The 15,794-nt window shown below is 65.1% G+C and overlaps 2 protein-coding genes across 4 annotated transcripts; both read left to right on the top strand.

The window, feature by feature from the left end:
- Window positions 1–41: 41 nt before the first annotated feature.
- RPUSD1 (RNA pseudouridine synthase domain containing 1) lies at window positions 42–3,269 on the top strand. 3 transcript variants are annotated; one of them, XR_007135023.1, is made up of 7 exons: window positions 42–203; window positions 742–952; window positions 1,026–1,149; window positions 1,281–1,383; window positions 1,524–1,625; window positions 2,053–2,796; window positions 2,959–3,269. XR_007135023.1 is itself a non-coding variant. In XM_047781036.1 (6 exons), exons 2-6 carry the CDS (start codon window positions 750–752, stop codon window positions 2,478–2,480), a joined length of 960 nt encoding a protein of 319 aa, XP_047636992.1. In that variant the 5' UTR covers window positions 42–203; window positions 742–749; the 3' UTR covers window positions 2,481–3,269. The 3 variants fall into 3 exon arrangements, 2 of the variants coding, with proteins under 2 accessions (XP_047636992.1, XP_047636993.1); XM_047781036.1 differs by having other exon boundaries at window positions 2,053–3,269; XM_047781037.1 differs by having other exon boundaries at window positions 742–931; window positions 2,053–3,269.
- Window positions 3,270–6,314: 3,045 nt separating this feature from the next.
- On the top strand, window positions 6,315–15,672 carry LOC125126782 (mesothelin-like protein). The gene is made up of 16 exons (XM_047779179.1): window positions 6,315–6,945; window positions 7,711–7,793; window positions 8,811–8,931; window positions 10,308–10,428; window positions 11,448–11,533; window positions 11,648–11,774; window positions 11,858–12,048; window positions 12,316–12,406; window positions 12,616–12,757; window positions 13,089–13,276; window positions 13,357–13,512; window positions 13,581–13,708; window positions 14,228–14,358; window positions 14,445–14,539; window positions 14,731–14,986; window positions 15,360–15,672. Exons 2-16 carry the CDS (start codon window positions 7,778–7,780, stop codon window positions 15,653–15,655), a joined length of 2,145 nt encoding a protein of 714 aa, XP_047635135.1. The 5' UTR covers window positions 6,315–6,945; window positions 7,711–7,777; the 3' UTR covers window positions 15,656–15,672.
- The last annotated feature ends 122 nt before the right edge of the window (window positions 15,673–15,794 follow it).

The following is a 15,794-nucleotide window of genomic DNA, read 5'->3' on the forward strand; positions in this document are numbered from 1 at the left end:
TCCATTGGTCAGCAGGGACGCCAATCCGTGAGTGGGCGGGGACGGGGGCGGGGCTGAGCGCGCAGGCCCAGCCCTGCGAGGCTTAGCTCTGCGGTCCCCTCGGCAGTTCCTGTGCCCCTAGGCCACAAGGCGTGGAGACTCGAAGGCAGGAGCCAGGGCCGGTCAGAGGCATCGGGGTCCTGGACGGCGCAGCCGAGCTGCAGGTCGGTTCTGGAGTGGGCCGGGGCGCGGGAGGGGCTCACAGCCGGAGTCCGACAAGCACCCCTCGGCCTGTGCCCATCGGACGCGGGAGGCTGGGGTTCCACGGAGCGGAGGCAGAGCAGGGGGTGTCTACGTGGGCGATGGAAGCACTATTCTCTGCCCTGAACCCAGCCTCACTCGGAAAAAGGCCCCTGTCGCGCGGCCGGAGCCTCTCCGGGAAGGGCTCCAGGAGGCAGACTGGAAAGCAAGATTGCTTCTCCCCAGGCCCAGGTCCTTGGGCAGGACGGCCCCACGCGAGCCCAGAGCAACTGGCCAGACACACACCCCGCCCCCGCCCCCCCCCCCAAGCTGGTAGACACTCTGCTACTTGACTCAGGGGTGAGGGTGCAGGCACACAGTAGGTCTACGAGCTTGCCTGCCAGATAGCTTCCACAGTTTCAGACCCAGGACCCCGGGGAGCCAGGGTGTCCATGCCAGGTGAGCAGAACTCCGACGTGGGCGCCCAGATACCCCACTCCACGCACTTCCTCCGTGTTGCAGGCGCCACCATGGAGCCAGGCAGCGTGGAGAACCTGTGCGTTGTATACAGGAGCCATGACTTCCTGGTGGTGAACAAGCACTGGGACGTGCGCATCGACAGCAAGGCTTGGCGGGAGACGCTGACCCTCCAGAAGCAGCTGCGGCACCGCTTCCCAGAGCTGGCTGACCCTGACACCTGCTACGGGTTCAGGTGTGCAGGAATGGGGCACAGGTACCCACAGCAGCCTCTGCGGGGAGGAAGCAGCCCCCAGCCCAGCCACCGCTGACCCTCTGCCCTACGCCAGGTTCTGCCACCAGCTGGACTTCTCCACCAGTGGGGCGCTCTGTGTGGCCCTGAACAAGGCGGCCGCAGGCAGTGCCTACAGGTGCTTCAAGGACCGGCGGGTCACCAAGGCTTATCTGGCGCTGGTAAGGCTCAGCTGGCCACTGGGGCAGAGGACTCCAACTCTCTGTCCGCTGTGACAGGCTCTGACTGTTAGCCGGGCTCCCCAGCAGTGGCTGGTGGCCCCTTTAGCAACATGTGACTTCCTGCCTGGCAGGTGCGGGGGCACATCCAAGAGAGCCGGGTGACCATCAGCTATGCCATCGGCAAGAACAGCACAGAAGGCCGGACCCACACCATGTGCATTGAGGGCACACAAGGTGCAGAGGGGCCAGGGATGGGGGCCAGGGACACAGGGACCTTGCATGGGCTGGGGCAACCCAGGCGGGTGGCCTGGGCTGGGGTGGACTCGGCCTTGGAGCTGGCCCAACCGACTCGGAGCTTGCCTTGCTCCCCCTAGGCTGTGAGAACCCCAAACCAAGCCTCACAGAGCTGGTGGTCCTGGAACACGGGCTGTACGGAGGTGATCCTGTCTCCAAAGTACTGCTGCAGCCTCTCACAGGTGCGTCCAGGGCAGGGGCCAGGCAGCTGCCCAGCTCCTTGCCCTGCTGACAGTTCTTGCCCCGGGCATCTTCTCACGCAGGGCACTGAAGCATCCCCTTCGTGCAGAAAAAGAACCTGGCTGGTGTTGCCCAGCATCTGGCCAGGCGACTCCTCCCCCACAGTCAGCCTTGCACCCTGCAGGCTCTTGCCCCACGCAGGGTCTCTCGTGCCCGGGTTCTCCAGCAGGTCGAGCACGGCCCTGGCGCTGCCCTCGCTCGGGGCCCCCGTAGAAGCCACTTCCATTCTGAGCTCTGCCATCTTTGGGCATGAATCAGGGAGGTCTGCTGTCCCCAGGAGCTCCGTGAGGCGCCGAGGCCTTGACGGGGGACTGTGGTGGTGGGCATGGTCCCTGCTCCCCCCTGACTGGCCCCATCTCCTCCCCAAAGGCCGGACACACCAGCTGCGCGTGCACTGCAGCGCCCTCGGCCACCCCATCGTGGGAGACCTGACCTACGGCCAGGCCTCCAGTCGGGAGGACCAGCCCTTCCGCATGATGCTCCATGCCTTCTACCTGCGCGTCCCCACGTGCACGGAGCGCGTGGAGGCCTGCACACCCGACCCCTTCGTGCCTGCCCTTGATGCCTGCTGGAGCCCCCACACCCTGCTGCAGCCCCTGGACACGCTTGTCCAGGTCCTGCAGGCTGCCCCAGACCCTGGCCCCACAGAAGGGGGCGCCGGACCCTGCAGCCCCTCTGCACCCCTGCCTGGGCCAGGCCAACCCCCACTGCCTCCTGCCAAGCCCCCTGAGACAGAGGCACAGCGGGCCTCGTGCCTGCAGTGGCTGTCGGAGTGGACGCTGGAGCCGGACAACTGAGAGTGGCATGATGGGTGGGGGTGGCAGGCCGGGCCCCCGAGGCAGGCGGGGTGGGGGGGGCTGTAGGTGAGAGCCCTGGACCTACCCCTGCAGCGGCCAGGCCTGGAGAGGGGCCGGCAGCAGGAGCCCTGCAGCCACGATTCCAGAGGATGGAGTTCTTAGGCTGTGGGTCCCCCGTGGGCCTTTCTCCCAGCAACCCACCCAACCGGCCTCAGAGCGCCTCCCAAGGTCTAGAGCCTCATTCCGAGGGGCCGATGTGTAGACTTGATCGGGGCCACCCTAGAAGAGGTGCGCCAGGACCTGGGCCAGCCTCAAGGTGGGCTCCTCTTGGGCCCCCAGCCCATACCCCAGTGCGCCCTGCTGCCCACTGCTCTGCTTGGACCCTCTGCGCCCTCACCCCAGCCTGGCCAGGTCTGCACCTGCAGACCTCGCGCCTCCCTGCCAGGCTGGTCCTACCTTGTGCCTTTGCTTCTGCCAGACGCTGCTCCCTGCACTCGCATCCTGAGTGTCTCACGCAGGTGGATGTGGCCCCACCCTTGGCCCCCACCTCCCAGGCCATCCCTCCAGACCTGACACCAGTGCTGCCCCTGGGGGGGGTCTTCTGGGCCCCTAGTTGTCGCCGCTGCCTCCGCTGCCTGCCTGGAAGTGCCCAGGAAGCCACGGGTCATCAGACCTCACCCCAGGAGCAAGGGTAGCCAGCCCCCGCCTCCGCCATCCCACAAAACATTCTCACACGGCCCTGGCCAGAGCTGGGCTCCGAGGACTGGGAATAAACGCTCAGTGACTGACCCTGCAAGTAACCATGAATGTGCCTGGTGTGGGGGCTTCAGGGAGCCCCAGACCGCCACCTCCATCCTGCACTGGGCTGACCTTTGCCCAAAGCCCCCAACATGAGCCAGGATGGACAGTTGTGGTCCTGGCTGCGGGGACCCCACCCCCACCCCCCACTGCCACCCCATGCAGTGAACACCCAGGAGGGGGTCTGACCGGGGGACAGAAGCTCTGTCGGCTGCACCCCTGGAGGACCCCTGTGCCCAGCCACCAAGAGCAGAGCATCTATCTGGTTTCACCAGACCTCTCATAAAGCTGCTGCCCCCATGGTGCCAACCTCAGGGCCCCCCAGCGTCTCAGAACATGGGGGAGAGCTGGTGGGCTGGTGTCTGTCTGGGCCTTCAGCCAGTTGGAGGTCACACACCCTGTCCTGTGCCCAGCTGGGCCAGGCCCCTTCTCTCGGGCGTTGGGATGTTGTGGGGCTCCTGGGCTCCCCACTTGGAATCCCAGCAAGATCTCAGCCAGATGGAGCCAGAGGCGACTGCCTGCCTGCCTGCAGCGCATCTGCAGAGACCAGGTCCCAGCCCCTGCTCCCAGCACCTCCTTATCTGTAGCAGGAGCACCGGAGGGGACCAGGGGCGGCAGCCCAGACAGGAGGCTGTTGTGACGAGCCCCCCATGACCCCTGGGACCTCCTGGGGCTGGGGTGCAGGGGGTAGCATCCCCTTCCTGTCACCCCCCCCAGCCCCACCTCCTCGCTGAAAACTGCCCCGCCTTTCCCCACGGCCTCCACCCTCTGCCCACATCTCACTCCCTGCCATGCAACACCCCTCACCCAAAACCCCTCATTTGCCACCAACTCTCCTCATTCCACGCCCTTGCCCACGTGCCATGCTGTCTCCTCACATCTGTTCAGAGCATCAGCCCCCAAGTGGGCCCTGCCTGCCTGGCTCTCCACGGAGCCCCTCACCCTCAGCGCAGGCCTGGCCCACAGACGCTGCTCAGCAAGTGTCTGTGCAGAGGGTGAAGGATGGCTCCCAAAGGACTCAGGGCAAGGAGCCCACCTCCAGCAGGCTTTCTGCCTCTCCCCACTACCCCTCCTCACACCCCCACCCGACACCTCCAGGGCGGTGCTCAGCTGCTGCCATGCCTGCTGCGGCCACACGGGGTCACTGCTGACCCCGACATCCGCACCCTGACTGCGGGTCTGCAGGGTGGGAACTGCGGGCTGGGGAGGGCCCTGGAGGAGAGCCGAGAGCAGGCGTGACTGGCCGCAGAGCCCTGCCGAGCAGGCGACAAGACAGACAGAACAATGGGTGGACTGGACGGGCAGACAGGCAGCCATGGAGTGGGGGAAGGCAGGATGGCAGGGCAGGCAGGAGCCCACGCCCAGGAGCTGCCCTGGGGATGCTTCGTGGATGTTGCCCCCCAGCCTGGCTGCTCCCCCTGAGCCCCCCAGGGGCCAGACCCTCACCTTGCTCCCTGCCGGAAAGCTGCCTCCCCCACGGCTGGCCCTGGGCTAAGGCCTCACAGCCAGATACAGGGTCCACCCGGCCCACCTGCCCTGGAGGGTGCCCAGGCGCCCAAACCAGCCGCAGGGCCCAATCCCACTCCTGCTCACCCAGTGCGGCCTGGGGCAAGCCGCTCCGCCACAGCAGGCTGCAGCCTCCTTCTCTGTAAAGTGGGCACTCCTGAATGAAGCATTAAAGCAGATGGACTTCATAGATATTTACAGGACATTCCATCCCAAAGCGGCAGCATCCACATTCTTCTTAAGTGCATACGGAACATTCGCTCAGATTGATCACATCCTGGGCTACAAATCCAACCTCGGTAACTTAAAGAAAATTGAAATCATATCAGGCATCTTTTCGGACCACAATGCTATACGACTGGAAATCAACCACCAGAAAAAAAACTGCAAAAAACACAAACACGTGGAGACTCAACAACATGCTGTTCAGTGGGCATTGTTTGCCCACCACTGGCAGGGGCTGGGTTCCAGGTGCACTGCGTGGGAGAACTGGGCACGGGGCTCAGCATGCCCAGAACTTGGTCTGCTGCCTGCAATTGTTTCTCCAACCTGGGCCTGGGGCTGCCGTGGGGGCAGAGACCAGGTAGGGCAGCCGGCATCCGGCCTTCTGCACTCGCCGGTCTGTAGGGAATCTCCCCCAAATGGTAGGGTTAGGGCCCTGGAGTTGGTGGGGACCTCACCACCAAGTGACAGCCCCTCCCCACAGACCCCTCGGCGTCTAGAGCCCCAGCAAGCCCTCAGCCAAAGCCTGGCCCCAGGCAAGGGCCTGAGAGCTGACGGGTCAGCCTCAGGGGGTCAGGGCTGGGGCCCAGGGTGAGCCTGTCCCCTCTGGACTCTGGGGGTCACTGCACTGCCATGTGCCCTGCCAGATGGAGCTGTTGGACCTGTGTCCCCAGCTGCGCTGGTTCTCCTGGTGGCCAAGGGGCCCTTGGAGGCCCATTCTGGGCCAGCTGGATGGGGACTCACGGGACAGTTTTCAGGGACCTGGGAGCCCTCCAGCTCTAGATGCTGCGCCTGGACTCCCATGGGGCCTGTCCGGGGGCCGGGGAGCCATCCTCAGCTGCTTGCTCCAGCTGCTGGTTCCCCAAGCCCAGGGTCAGCACCTCTGCTTGTCCGTGGGGCTGGCTTAACGGGCACATGTGGCCCAGATGGGGATGCCAGTCATTCAGTGTTGAACCTGTTGCCATAGGGGCTCAAGACCCCAGAACCCTCCCGGCCCCACCAAGCAGGGGCAGGTGTGGTGAAAGCTGGGGCCAAAGGCCAGCCTGGGGCACCCAGCCCCTAATGCACCCAGCTGGGGAAGCAGCGTCCGTGGGCACTTGGATCCCAGCCCTCCTGCAGCCGTACCTGCTGCTCTGCCTTGGAGACCTGCCCCATGGAGCCAGCCCCATCCTGGGCCCCAGGGGGCTGGGCACCAGGGCATGTGTGGCAGGCACAGCCCTCCCCCACGGAGGACACATGTGTGGCATGCATGGCCAGCTCTGCATCCACAGCACAGAAACATGCTACGCATGTCACCCAATCCAAGTGCCATGGGGGGGTCCGCATGTGCCTAAGGTCCCTGCCAGGGACAGACATGCCCTGTGTGCACCACACACGCATGTAGATGCATGTGCTCCTGGGTGCACACATATGGACAGGTGTGCTCACACACAGATGCCAGCACACAGTCAAGCGCAGGTGTGCACGTGTGCAAGCCCACACACGACCCTCGGGCAGGAACACCGCTGAGCCAGGCCCCCCAGTGAGGAGACGTGTGCCCTGGGCAGCTGCCAACAGTGAGCTAAGCCTCCAGCTCCCCTGGGCTTGGGAGCAGGTGCCCGCTGCGCCTGGGGCCCCCAGGGGCTGACAAGGCAGCGTCACCTGGCATAGCCCCGGCCCCTCCCCTACGCACCTACCTGGCGGGTGTTGCTGCGGGAGTGGGTGGCCGGCAGGGCAGGGTGCTGAGCAAGGCATGGAGATGAGTGGAGACCCCAGTGCCCCCAGCCTGCACCACCCCTGCACCCCGAGGCTCAGTTGCAGGAGCTGATGCCAGGGAGGCTGGGAGCGCCGGTATCTGGAGCCCTTGACGCCTGGTCTACAAGGTGCCCGCATCTGCCACATCCGCCGCCTGGGCTTGGAGCAGCCTCCCTCTAGGACAGACGGAATCCTTAGTGCTCAGGTGAGGGACAGGGGCTGGGGCGGGACGCATAGGGTCCCAGCTGTGATTCTGGCCTCTGAGCAGCCCTGGGCAGGTACCTGAGGCCCTCTGAGCCACCGTCTTGCCCCGTTCGTGAGGTAGTAACCTCCCTGCCTTCCTCCCGGGCTGTGCAGAGTCCAGAGGCCCACAGGTGCCCCAAGCTGGCAGCCCAGACAAGTGTGTGGCCCAGGAGCCAGCAGCGTGGACCAGGCTCCCTGGCGCAACCCCACCCCAGGACTCACTCTCCTGGTCTCCAGCATGATCGGGGCTGCATGCGGGTGGTTCCCCAGGCCAGGTCCCACTGGGCGTCGGAGGCCCTGAGAGAGGATGGGCAATACCTGGGCTGCCAGGTGCAGGGGTGGAGCCAGGGCTGCACCAGGGCAGGGGGTGCCACCAGGCCACTCGCCTCAGCTGCCACAGGGACGCCCTGGGACCACCACTCACCCCCCACCAAGAGCTGTCAAGAGATGTGTCCACTGGAGACCCGGAGCCCAGCCCGCAGGTCCCCTGGGCCCCGAACTGTGATAAGAAAGGCCCCGGAATTTGGCCTGGATCCCCCACCCCCTCACCCCCTTTGTTCCAAAGATGCGGCTTGTGGGTTGTGCTCTCCCCAAAAGTGACAAGACAGGGCTGCAGCCCAAGGTTTGGGGTCACCTGCCCTGCGTGGCACCTCTTCTGTGGGACCCTGGATGGCGACCTCCCCTCTGTACCCTGCCCTGGCCTCACTGCCTCCTGTCTCCGCTCCAGCCTAACCTGGACCCCTGCCTGCCACCCCAATACCTTCCTGCCAGGACGACCGTGCACACCTCGAGCCATGGGCCCCAGAGCAGGTGAGCTGACTCTCCTTCCTCCTCTTGGGGGGCAGCCCCCATGACCAGCTTCCCGGCGACAGGGTCGCCCCTCCTTCCTCCTGAGCCTCTTCTCAGAGGTCCTGCCCCTGCCCGAGTCCCCCAGTAGAGCTCCGGGAAGGGGAGGGGCTGGCATGGATTGGGCACTGGGCTTGGGGGTCCTGGCGTGGCCAGATCAGGGCCACGGGGGGCACTGCGAGAAGGCACTGAGGACCAAAGGGCAGGAGGAGGAGGTGGCCAAAACCTGTCCCTCTGCTTGGGGGTCTTGGGGCTCAGACTGTGAAGACAAGGCCCCAGGGTGGAGCGTGGGGTCCACACACATGCCCACCTGCCAGGTACATACACGTGGACACCGGCAGGCACACGTACAGGCTGTCACATGTATGTGCATGTGCTTCCAGACACACACTTAAGGAGTTCCTATCATGGCTCAGTGGTCAACGAACCCAACTAGTATCCATGAGGACTCAGGTTCAATCCCTGGTCTCGCTCGGCAGGTTAAGGATCCAGCATTGCTGTGAGCTGTGGTGTAGGTCGCAGATGCAGCTTGGATCCCACGTTGCTGTGGCTGTGGTGTAGTCTGGCAGCTACAGCTCCGATTCGGAACCTCCATATGCCGCAGGTGCGGCCCTAAAAAGACAAAAAAAAAAAAAAATCCAGGCACACACTTACATGCCACCAGCTACACCTGCCTGCTTAGCCTCACACACGTGTGCACACCGCCACACACGTGCACACCCCGCCACATGTATGAATCCACCACCCGTGTGTACACCTCGTCAGAAGCATCAGCGCTGTGTGTGCAGGTGGACACATGCTCACACAGTCACCTGGGCAGAGGTGCAGCACGCAGGCCCAGGCTGGCACACACGGCTGGCCGGCACTGTGAGCCCCCGAGGCCTCCGTGTCGGGGGGCTCATGCTCCTAGGATGCAGGGAGCCCCGGGCAGACGCACGCTGGCCACTCTCACCCACGTGCTCATGTCCTGCTCTGTTCCAGGTGCCCTGGTGAGCCCGGGCCTCGCCCTCCTGGTGTCACTCACAGCCCACTGCTCTCATCCCCAGGCCGAGGGCACCTCTCAGGGAGGGCTGGATGCCAGCTGGGCCGACCTGTGGGTCAGGTAAGCGAGGCTCTGAGCCCACCACCCAGTTTCCTGAAGCGGAGTCCCCTGCCAGCCTGGGTGGGAGTGAGAAGGAGGGGTATCTCCGGGGCCTGCTGGTGAGGGGCCGGGCGTGGCCGGGGCAGGGCTCCGACGTGCAGGGCCTGGTTGGCCTGCCCAGGTCACTGGCCCAAGATGGCCTCAGAGTCACACCCACAGGGCTGAAAGAGGTCCCCAGGCCATCGGGGGCTGGGGTCGCCCTCCTCGGCCTGGCAGACAATCACTTCCTGCCCTGAGGCCCCAGCTTTCTTTTTTGCACCCCAAGCCTGGCTTCCCTCTCGAGCCCCAAACTGAGACTGTCCAGGGGTCTTGTGTGTGTGGGGGCGGGAGGTTACTGATCTGCCACCCATCGATTCATCCATCAGTTGACGGATCAGGCAGAGCCAGAGGCCAAGTTGGACCAGCTGGGCCAGGCTAAGGTCACATGAGGCCCGACCCTGTCCCCACGCACAGATCTTACTCAATTCACGTCAGGAGGAAGGCCTGGCTGCATTCACCCAGCCGGTGTCCCCCAAACTCTCAGCCATCACCAGGACCACAGAGCCCTGAGCTCTGGAACACGGGCTTGGATGAAGCACAGACCCAGGGACTGAATGAGGCTTTTTGTTCTTGTTTGTTTTTTGCTTTTTAGGGCTACACCTGCAGCACATGGAGGTTCCCAGGCTAGGGATCAAATTGGAGCTCTAGCCGCCAGCCTACACCACAGCCATAGCAACACAGCATCCGAGCCGCACCTGCAACCTACACCATAGCTCATGGCAACTGCTGGATCCTTAACCCACTGAGCGAGGCCAGGGATCAAACCTGTGTCCTCAAGGTTCCAAGTCAGATTCACTTCTGCTGTGCCGCAACGGGAACTCCCGTTTTGTTTGTTGTTTGTTTTTTGTTTTGTCTTTTTATACCTGCAGCATATGGAAGTTCCCAGCTAGGGATCCAATTGGAGCTGCAGCTGCCAGCCTACACCACAGCCACAGCAACGCTGGATTCGAGCTGTGTCTGCGAGCTGCATTATGGCTCAAGGCAACACTGGATCCTTAAACCCCTGAGCAAGGCCAGGGATCAAACCCGCATGCTCATGGATACTAGTCGGGTTCCTTACCACTGAGCCACGAGGGGAACTCCTGGATGGGGCCACTTGAAATCCCCGCTCAGTGCTCAGGGCCTGGCACCAACCGTGCGCCTTGGGGAGACACGCGTGCACGCGTGCGTGTGCATGTGCTGGAGGCCCGAGCCTTGCGCCCACACCCCCATGTTGAGGTGTCTTACCACCACCCCGCATGCTGCAGTCTGGGGGCGCCCCCAGCCCCCCACTCTCTCTGCCCCTCCTTTCTGCCCAGTGCCAACACCTCCTTCCTGCAAGGCTTCTGGTGCCAGCCGGCCAGCCAGCTGTCTCGGGAGCAGCTTGCCGCTCTAATCAGGCGGATGGCAACACAGCGGGTCTTCCTCAGAGCCTGGCAGGTCAGTGGCCGCGGCTGCCCAGAGTGCCTGGGTGGGAGGGCAGGGCAGACTCTGTGGAGCAGGGCCCTGGGGGCAGGGGGACAGCAGGGACCGTGCTGGACAGCGGCACCACCGTGTCTGGGCCAGCCCGCGATGTGCCTCTCAGGTCCTGACAGACAGGAAGCCAGCCTCTGTGGTCAGCTTCTCCGTCCCTCGGGTGACTCTCCAGCGCAGCCCCCCTCGGGCCGCTTCTAGGACTCCCCACCCGCGGCCCGCAGACCCCACCTCTTGTTCTTGTTTGCCTACCCGGCCTCCATCTGGTCTGGCACCTGCAGCCGGCCCTCCAGGATCCAGGGGTTGGGGGTCTTCCCGCCTGCTGGCCTCTCCCCTACCTGGGCTCCAAGAAGGGCCAGCTGAGCCCACCTGGACCCCTAGCTCACCCAAGCGTCACAAGCCCCTGAGTTTTAAAGAGGGAAGGAAAACCACCATCTCGTCATGTTATAAAACGCGTGTAAAATCAGCAATGCGTTCCGGGAGTTCTCTGGTGGTGCAGCAGATTTAGGACCTGGAGCTGTCACTGCAACAGCTTGGGTTGATGTGTGACACGGGTTCCATTCCTGGGCCTAGGACCTCTGCGTGCCGCAGGTGTGGCCAAAGGAAAAAAAAATTAGTAATGAATTTGAAAAGGCCTCAGGGCAAGCCACATGGGGGGACCAGGCGTCCAGCCAGGGCTGGGGGGGTGCTGGACTTTTAGTGAGTCCCTGCAGTGCTATGGGGGTTGCGGTGGGCAAGGGACCGATGCCGGAGGGGAGGGGGCTCTCAGGCTGGGGGTGACGGGTTCAGAGCCACTGCTCGTGTGGACATTGAGGCAGGACGAGGAAGCCGTGCGGTCCTGTGTCAGAGAGCCCTCAGGGAGGGTGGGCGTGGGGGCTGACAGGTGGGCGGGGGCTTGGGCCTGAGGGAGGGCCCCACGCTGAGGGGAGGGTGCTGGGCAGGCCCCTGGACGGGTGAGGAAGTGACATCCTGCCCACCCTGCCCAGCTCAGCTGCCTGGCCAACCTGGCCGCCTGGCAAGGCCTCCAGGGCGACTTCGAGCTCCACCCCCCCGACCTGCTGCTCTTCTATGAGTGAGTGCCCTCCCTGCCCAGCCCTGGCCACACGGGCCGAGCTCGTTCCCCAGGGATCCCATCACGCAGGGCACCCCCAGCTCCCACCGCCCATAGCCCCCAACCTTCCCACAGCCTGACGCAGGTGACAGAAGCCGACTGCCGGGCCTTCATCCGCCGTGCCGCCCAGGGTGACACGGAGCTGCTGGCCAACCTGCCGGACCAGAGGGCCGCCCTGCAGCACAGGGCCTTGGCCTGCCTGGTAGGTGCCACGGGCCGGCCGGGCGGGGACAGGTCGGGCGATGGGCAGTGGGACCAGGCCCACGCAGACTTGCTGTCCCGCAGGGAGGGCCCCGCCCGAGGCTCAGCGCCTCTGACCTGCTGCTTCTCGGGGCCCTGGTGTGTGACATGGACGCCTCCAGCATCGCGGCCGCAGACCCGCAAGTGCTGCACAACCTGCGATGCTGCCCCCGGCTGACGGACGCCCAGCAGGCCGCCCTCAACAGGCTGCTGGCCAGCGGCAGGAGTGCGCTCGGGTGGGTGGGCCCGTCACCGCTGCCCAGGCCTCTCCCGCATCACAGGACCTCCAACCTCTGGCCCAGCTCCCACCCCACCGGGGCCCCACAGCCTGTGGGGTGTGGGTTGGGGGGCTGCCACCCGTGCTGGGCCCTGAAATCCCCCCTCCCAGAGGCCTGGCATCGGAGTCTCTGCTGGGCAGCCCAGGGAACTGCATGCAGGGAGGCAGGCACCTTCAAGGGTCTGGGGGCTGCTCAGGGTCCGACACAGCCCCCTCCACTCCCCAGGCTCCCTGGCTCCTGGGACCTGGAGGGGCTGCAGGCTCTGGGACCCCTGGCCACCTACATCAGCCCCGGCCTGTGGGTACAGGTTCAGGAGGTAGGATGGCACCCTGGGGTGGGTGGGCGAGCCAGCCGACCTGCCACCAGCCTGTCCGGGCCTGAGGGTCAGCTGCACGGCCACTCTGATGCCCAAGGGGCGTGCCCCTCGCTCTCGATCACAGAGCTTCTGTCTGTGGGGAGGGAGGAGGGCCCCGGGGGCCCTGGTGGCCCACCCCAGGATGTGGACTCTCCAGGCCCGCCTGCCAGGCCGTGGGCCTGGACTTCTTTGGCAGCATAGTGGCCGCGTACCGGGCAGGGCAGCTCAGCCAGCGTGACGCCCAGCGCTTCGTCACCGGCTTCCTCAAGGCCAAGGCCAAACTGGTGTCCTCACGGCCCAAGCGACACACAGGTCAGTGTGGCCATGGCCTGCGGACACCCCGATCCGGCTCGTCCCCCCAGGGGGGGCACCAGAGACACAGACCCCTCTGCCTGGGCCTCCTTAGCCTGGCCCAGGGTCTGCGTCCAGGCTGGGGGGGCGTGGGCAGAGTCCAGTGGGGCAGAACTGGGAGCTGAGGTCGGCTCAGAGTTGACTTAGTCTGGTCTAGGCCAGGTTTTCGGCTAGGGCTCAAGCTTGGGGAGAGTCAAGGTTAGGAAGTGGGGCCCGAAGGCAGCCACAGTGGTCAGCTCAAGCTGAGGCCAGCCAGCCAGGTCCTCAATGCCCACACCCTACCCAGCTCCAGGGAGACCCTGCACCCGTGGCGACATCACCGCGGCCATGCTGCACGATGACCTCTTCCTGGTGCGCTACGACTGTACTCAGCTGGAGTCCTGCCTTGACAGCCGCATGCTCAGGACCAACCTGGACCCCCTGCTGCAGCAGCCACTGCCTGCCGAGTGCCAGCAAGTCGTCAAGGCCAAACTGATGCAGGTGTGCTAGGGACCAGCACTGAGAGGCAGGTGGGAGTCTGGCGGGTGGCCTGACCCCCCCCACCCCATCCCGCACCGCAGGTCTACCCCGGCGGCCTCCCTGAGGATCAGCTGCGGCTCATCCCCTCGCTGGCCTACCTCTACTCCCGCGCGGAGATCGGCCAGTGGCACGTCACGTCCAAGGACACGGTCGTGGCCCTGCTGTCCCCAGATGGGGCCCTGGAGAACCAGACTGAGGTGAGGGCAGGGGGGACAGGCAGGGGGGCCCTCTGACCTGGCCTTGCTGACCTCACCCCTGCTCGCAGGCCGTGCTGCAGAAATTTCTGGACCACAACGGCACTGTCACGGGCGCCCTGCTCGTGGCTATTGGGGGCTCCCGCCTCTGCTGGATGAGCCCCCAGCAGATCCAGGCTATCAGGCCCTCAGAGTTCCGGTGAGCCCCCCAGCCACCCACCCCCACCCCTCGGAGCCCACTCCACTCTTTATTTCACCTTTTTTTTTTTTTTTGGTCTTTTTGGGGCTGCACCTGTGGCATATGGAGGTCCCCAGGCTAGGGGTCTAATCGGAGCTGCAGCAGGCACAGCAACACGAGAGCTGAGTCATGTCTGCGACCTACACCACAGTTCACACAGCAACGCCATATCCTGAACCCACTGAGCGAGGCCAGGGATCGAACCCGTGTCCTCATGGATGCTAGTCGGGTTCGTTAACATCTGAGCCAGGACGGGAACTCCAGCATGGCCCCTGTCTTAATTTGATCACATCTCCCAATAGGAAAGATCCTATGTCCAAATTAGGTCACATTGTGAGGTTTGGGGGGACGCGAATTCGGGGGAGACACTATTCAGCCTAGGAGAGGGCAAGAGGGAAGCTGTGGTCCAGGGAGAGCCGACCAGGCCCGGCGTCCAGAGGAGAGGCTCCGGCCAGCCCATCAGCCTCCCTCGCTCCCCAGGCTGGCGGGGGCCCTGGATGTCTCCTCCTGCCCTCAGAGCCGCAAGAACGTGCTCTACGCCAAAGCCCGCGAGGCCTTCGGCAGCGCCAGGACCACGGCCGCCTACTACCGCTTCATGCGTCCCTACCTCGGTGAGCCCCCGCCCTGCGTGGGGCACGCCTCCCGAGGCCCCGCCCTCCCGAGGCCCCGCCCTCCCTCATGGCTGCCCCGCCCCCAGGCGGCGCCCCGGTGGAGGAGCTGCGGCATTTGGCCCAGGCCAACGTCTCCATGGACATCGATACCTTCACCAACCTGAACCCCCGGGTGCTGCAGGTGGGCCCGGGGGGCTGCCCGCCAGGGCGTGGGGCGGGGCTGGCCCAACCGGGGAGCCCAAAGTCAGAGGTGTGCGGGCCTCGCGGGGCCCCAGGCCGCTTCTCCAGGCTCCCTCTGCAGGTCTCACCCCTGCCCTCGGGCTAAGCCTTGACCCGGCCCCTCCGCCCACGACCCCCTCGCTCCCCTCGCAGAGCCTGAGCGTGGGCAACGTGACGACGCTGCTGGGCCAGAACGTGGGGGACCTGCAGAAGGCCCGCAGCCACCCCACCATTAGCTCCTGGCTCCGCAGCCTCAACCAGTCGGCCCTGGGCGAGCTGGGCCTGGACAAACACCCCACCGGCCCCACCAGACCCACCCACTCGACCACCGGGACCCCCAGCACCACCCTCTGGACTCCCCATCCAGGGCTCACCTCCCACCGGCCTGGGGGCCATGCCCCCAGCTCAGGTACGCTGGCCCTCCCCCTCCTCCCAGGGACTGTCCCCCCTCTGCCCTGTGTGCCCCAGGCGATCCTGGCTTCTGTCTTGCGCCCAGTCCCATTCTCTGTTGTCAGACTCTTTCCATCTGCCTTCTCGGCGACATCTGGGTGACACTGGCTTCCCCTGCATCGCCGGTTGAGTTAGAGAAGGACAGAATTGCCCTCCCCCAAGACCTGCTGAGCTGCAGAAAGTAGGGGGTGGGAAGCTTTGAGGGCCCGGTCAGAGACAAAAAGAGCAGCCGTCCTTGGGGGTCCTTCTTGCTCTTCCCCACCCACAGGGCTGGTGTGTGCCCTGGGCTCCCGGCAGGACTGAAGGGTGCTCCCTCCATGTTCCACCTACAGGCAGCCCACCTGTCCCCCTGGGTCACCTGCCACTTGCTGTGGCCCTGCCCTCAGGCCTCCTGTGGCTGCTGTATAGGGGCACACTGTGGCCCAGCTGGGACTGCTCACATGGCCTCCAAGGACAGTGCTGCCCCAGCACCACAAGCAGGAAAGCTGGCGCTGGCAGGTGGAGCTGGACGCCTGGCCAGGCCGAGATGCCAGCTCCAGGCCCAGGGGACCTGGCCATGTCCCACATCCTAGGACCTACAGGGCCAGCCCCTGCCCACACCCAGCTCCAAGAACAGGAGCCAGACTGAAGCCCTGGGCCCGGGGCCACTGCCTCAGCCGGGGGGGGGGGGGGGGGGGGCGCCGGCCTTGCCTTCTGGCTTCTTCTAAAAACTGGGGCTGGGGAGGGGACGTCTGTGGACTGACTTTGCCGAACTTTGAATAAAAGAC

Source organism: Phacochoerus africanus, chromosome 5 (genome assembly GCF_016906955.1).
Source record: "Phacochoerus africanus isolate WHEZ1 chromosome 5, ROS_Pafr_v1, whole genome shotgun sequence".
NCBI classification, from domain to species: Eukaryota; Metazoa; Chordata; class Mammalia; order Artiodactyla; family Suidae; genus Phacochoerus; species Phacochoerus africanus.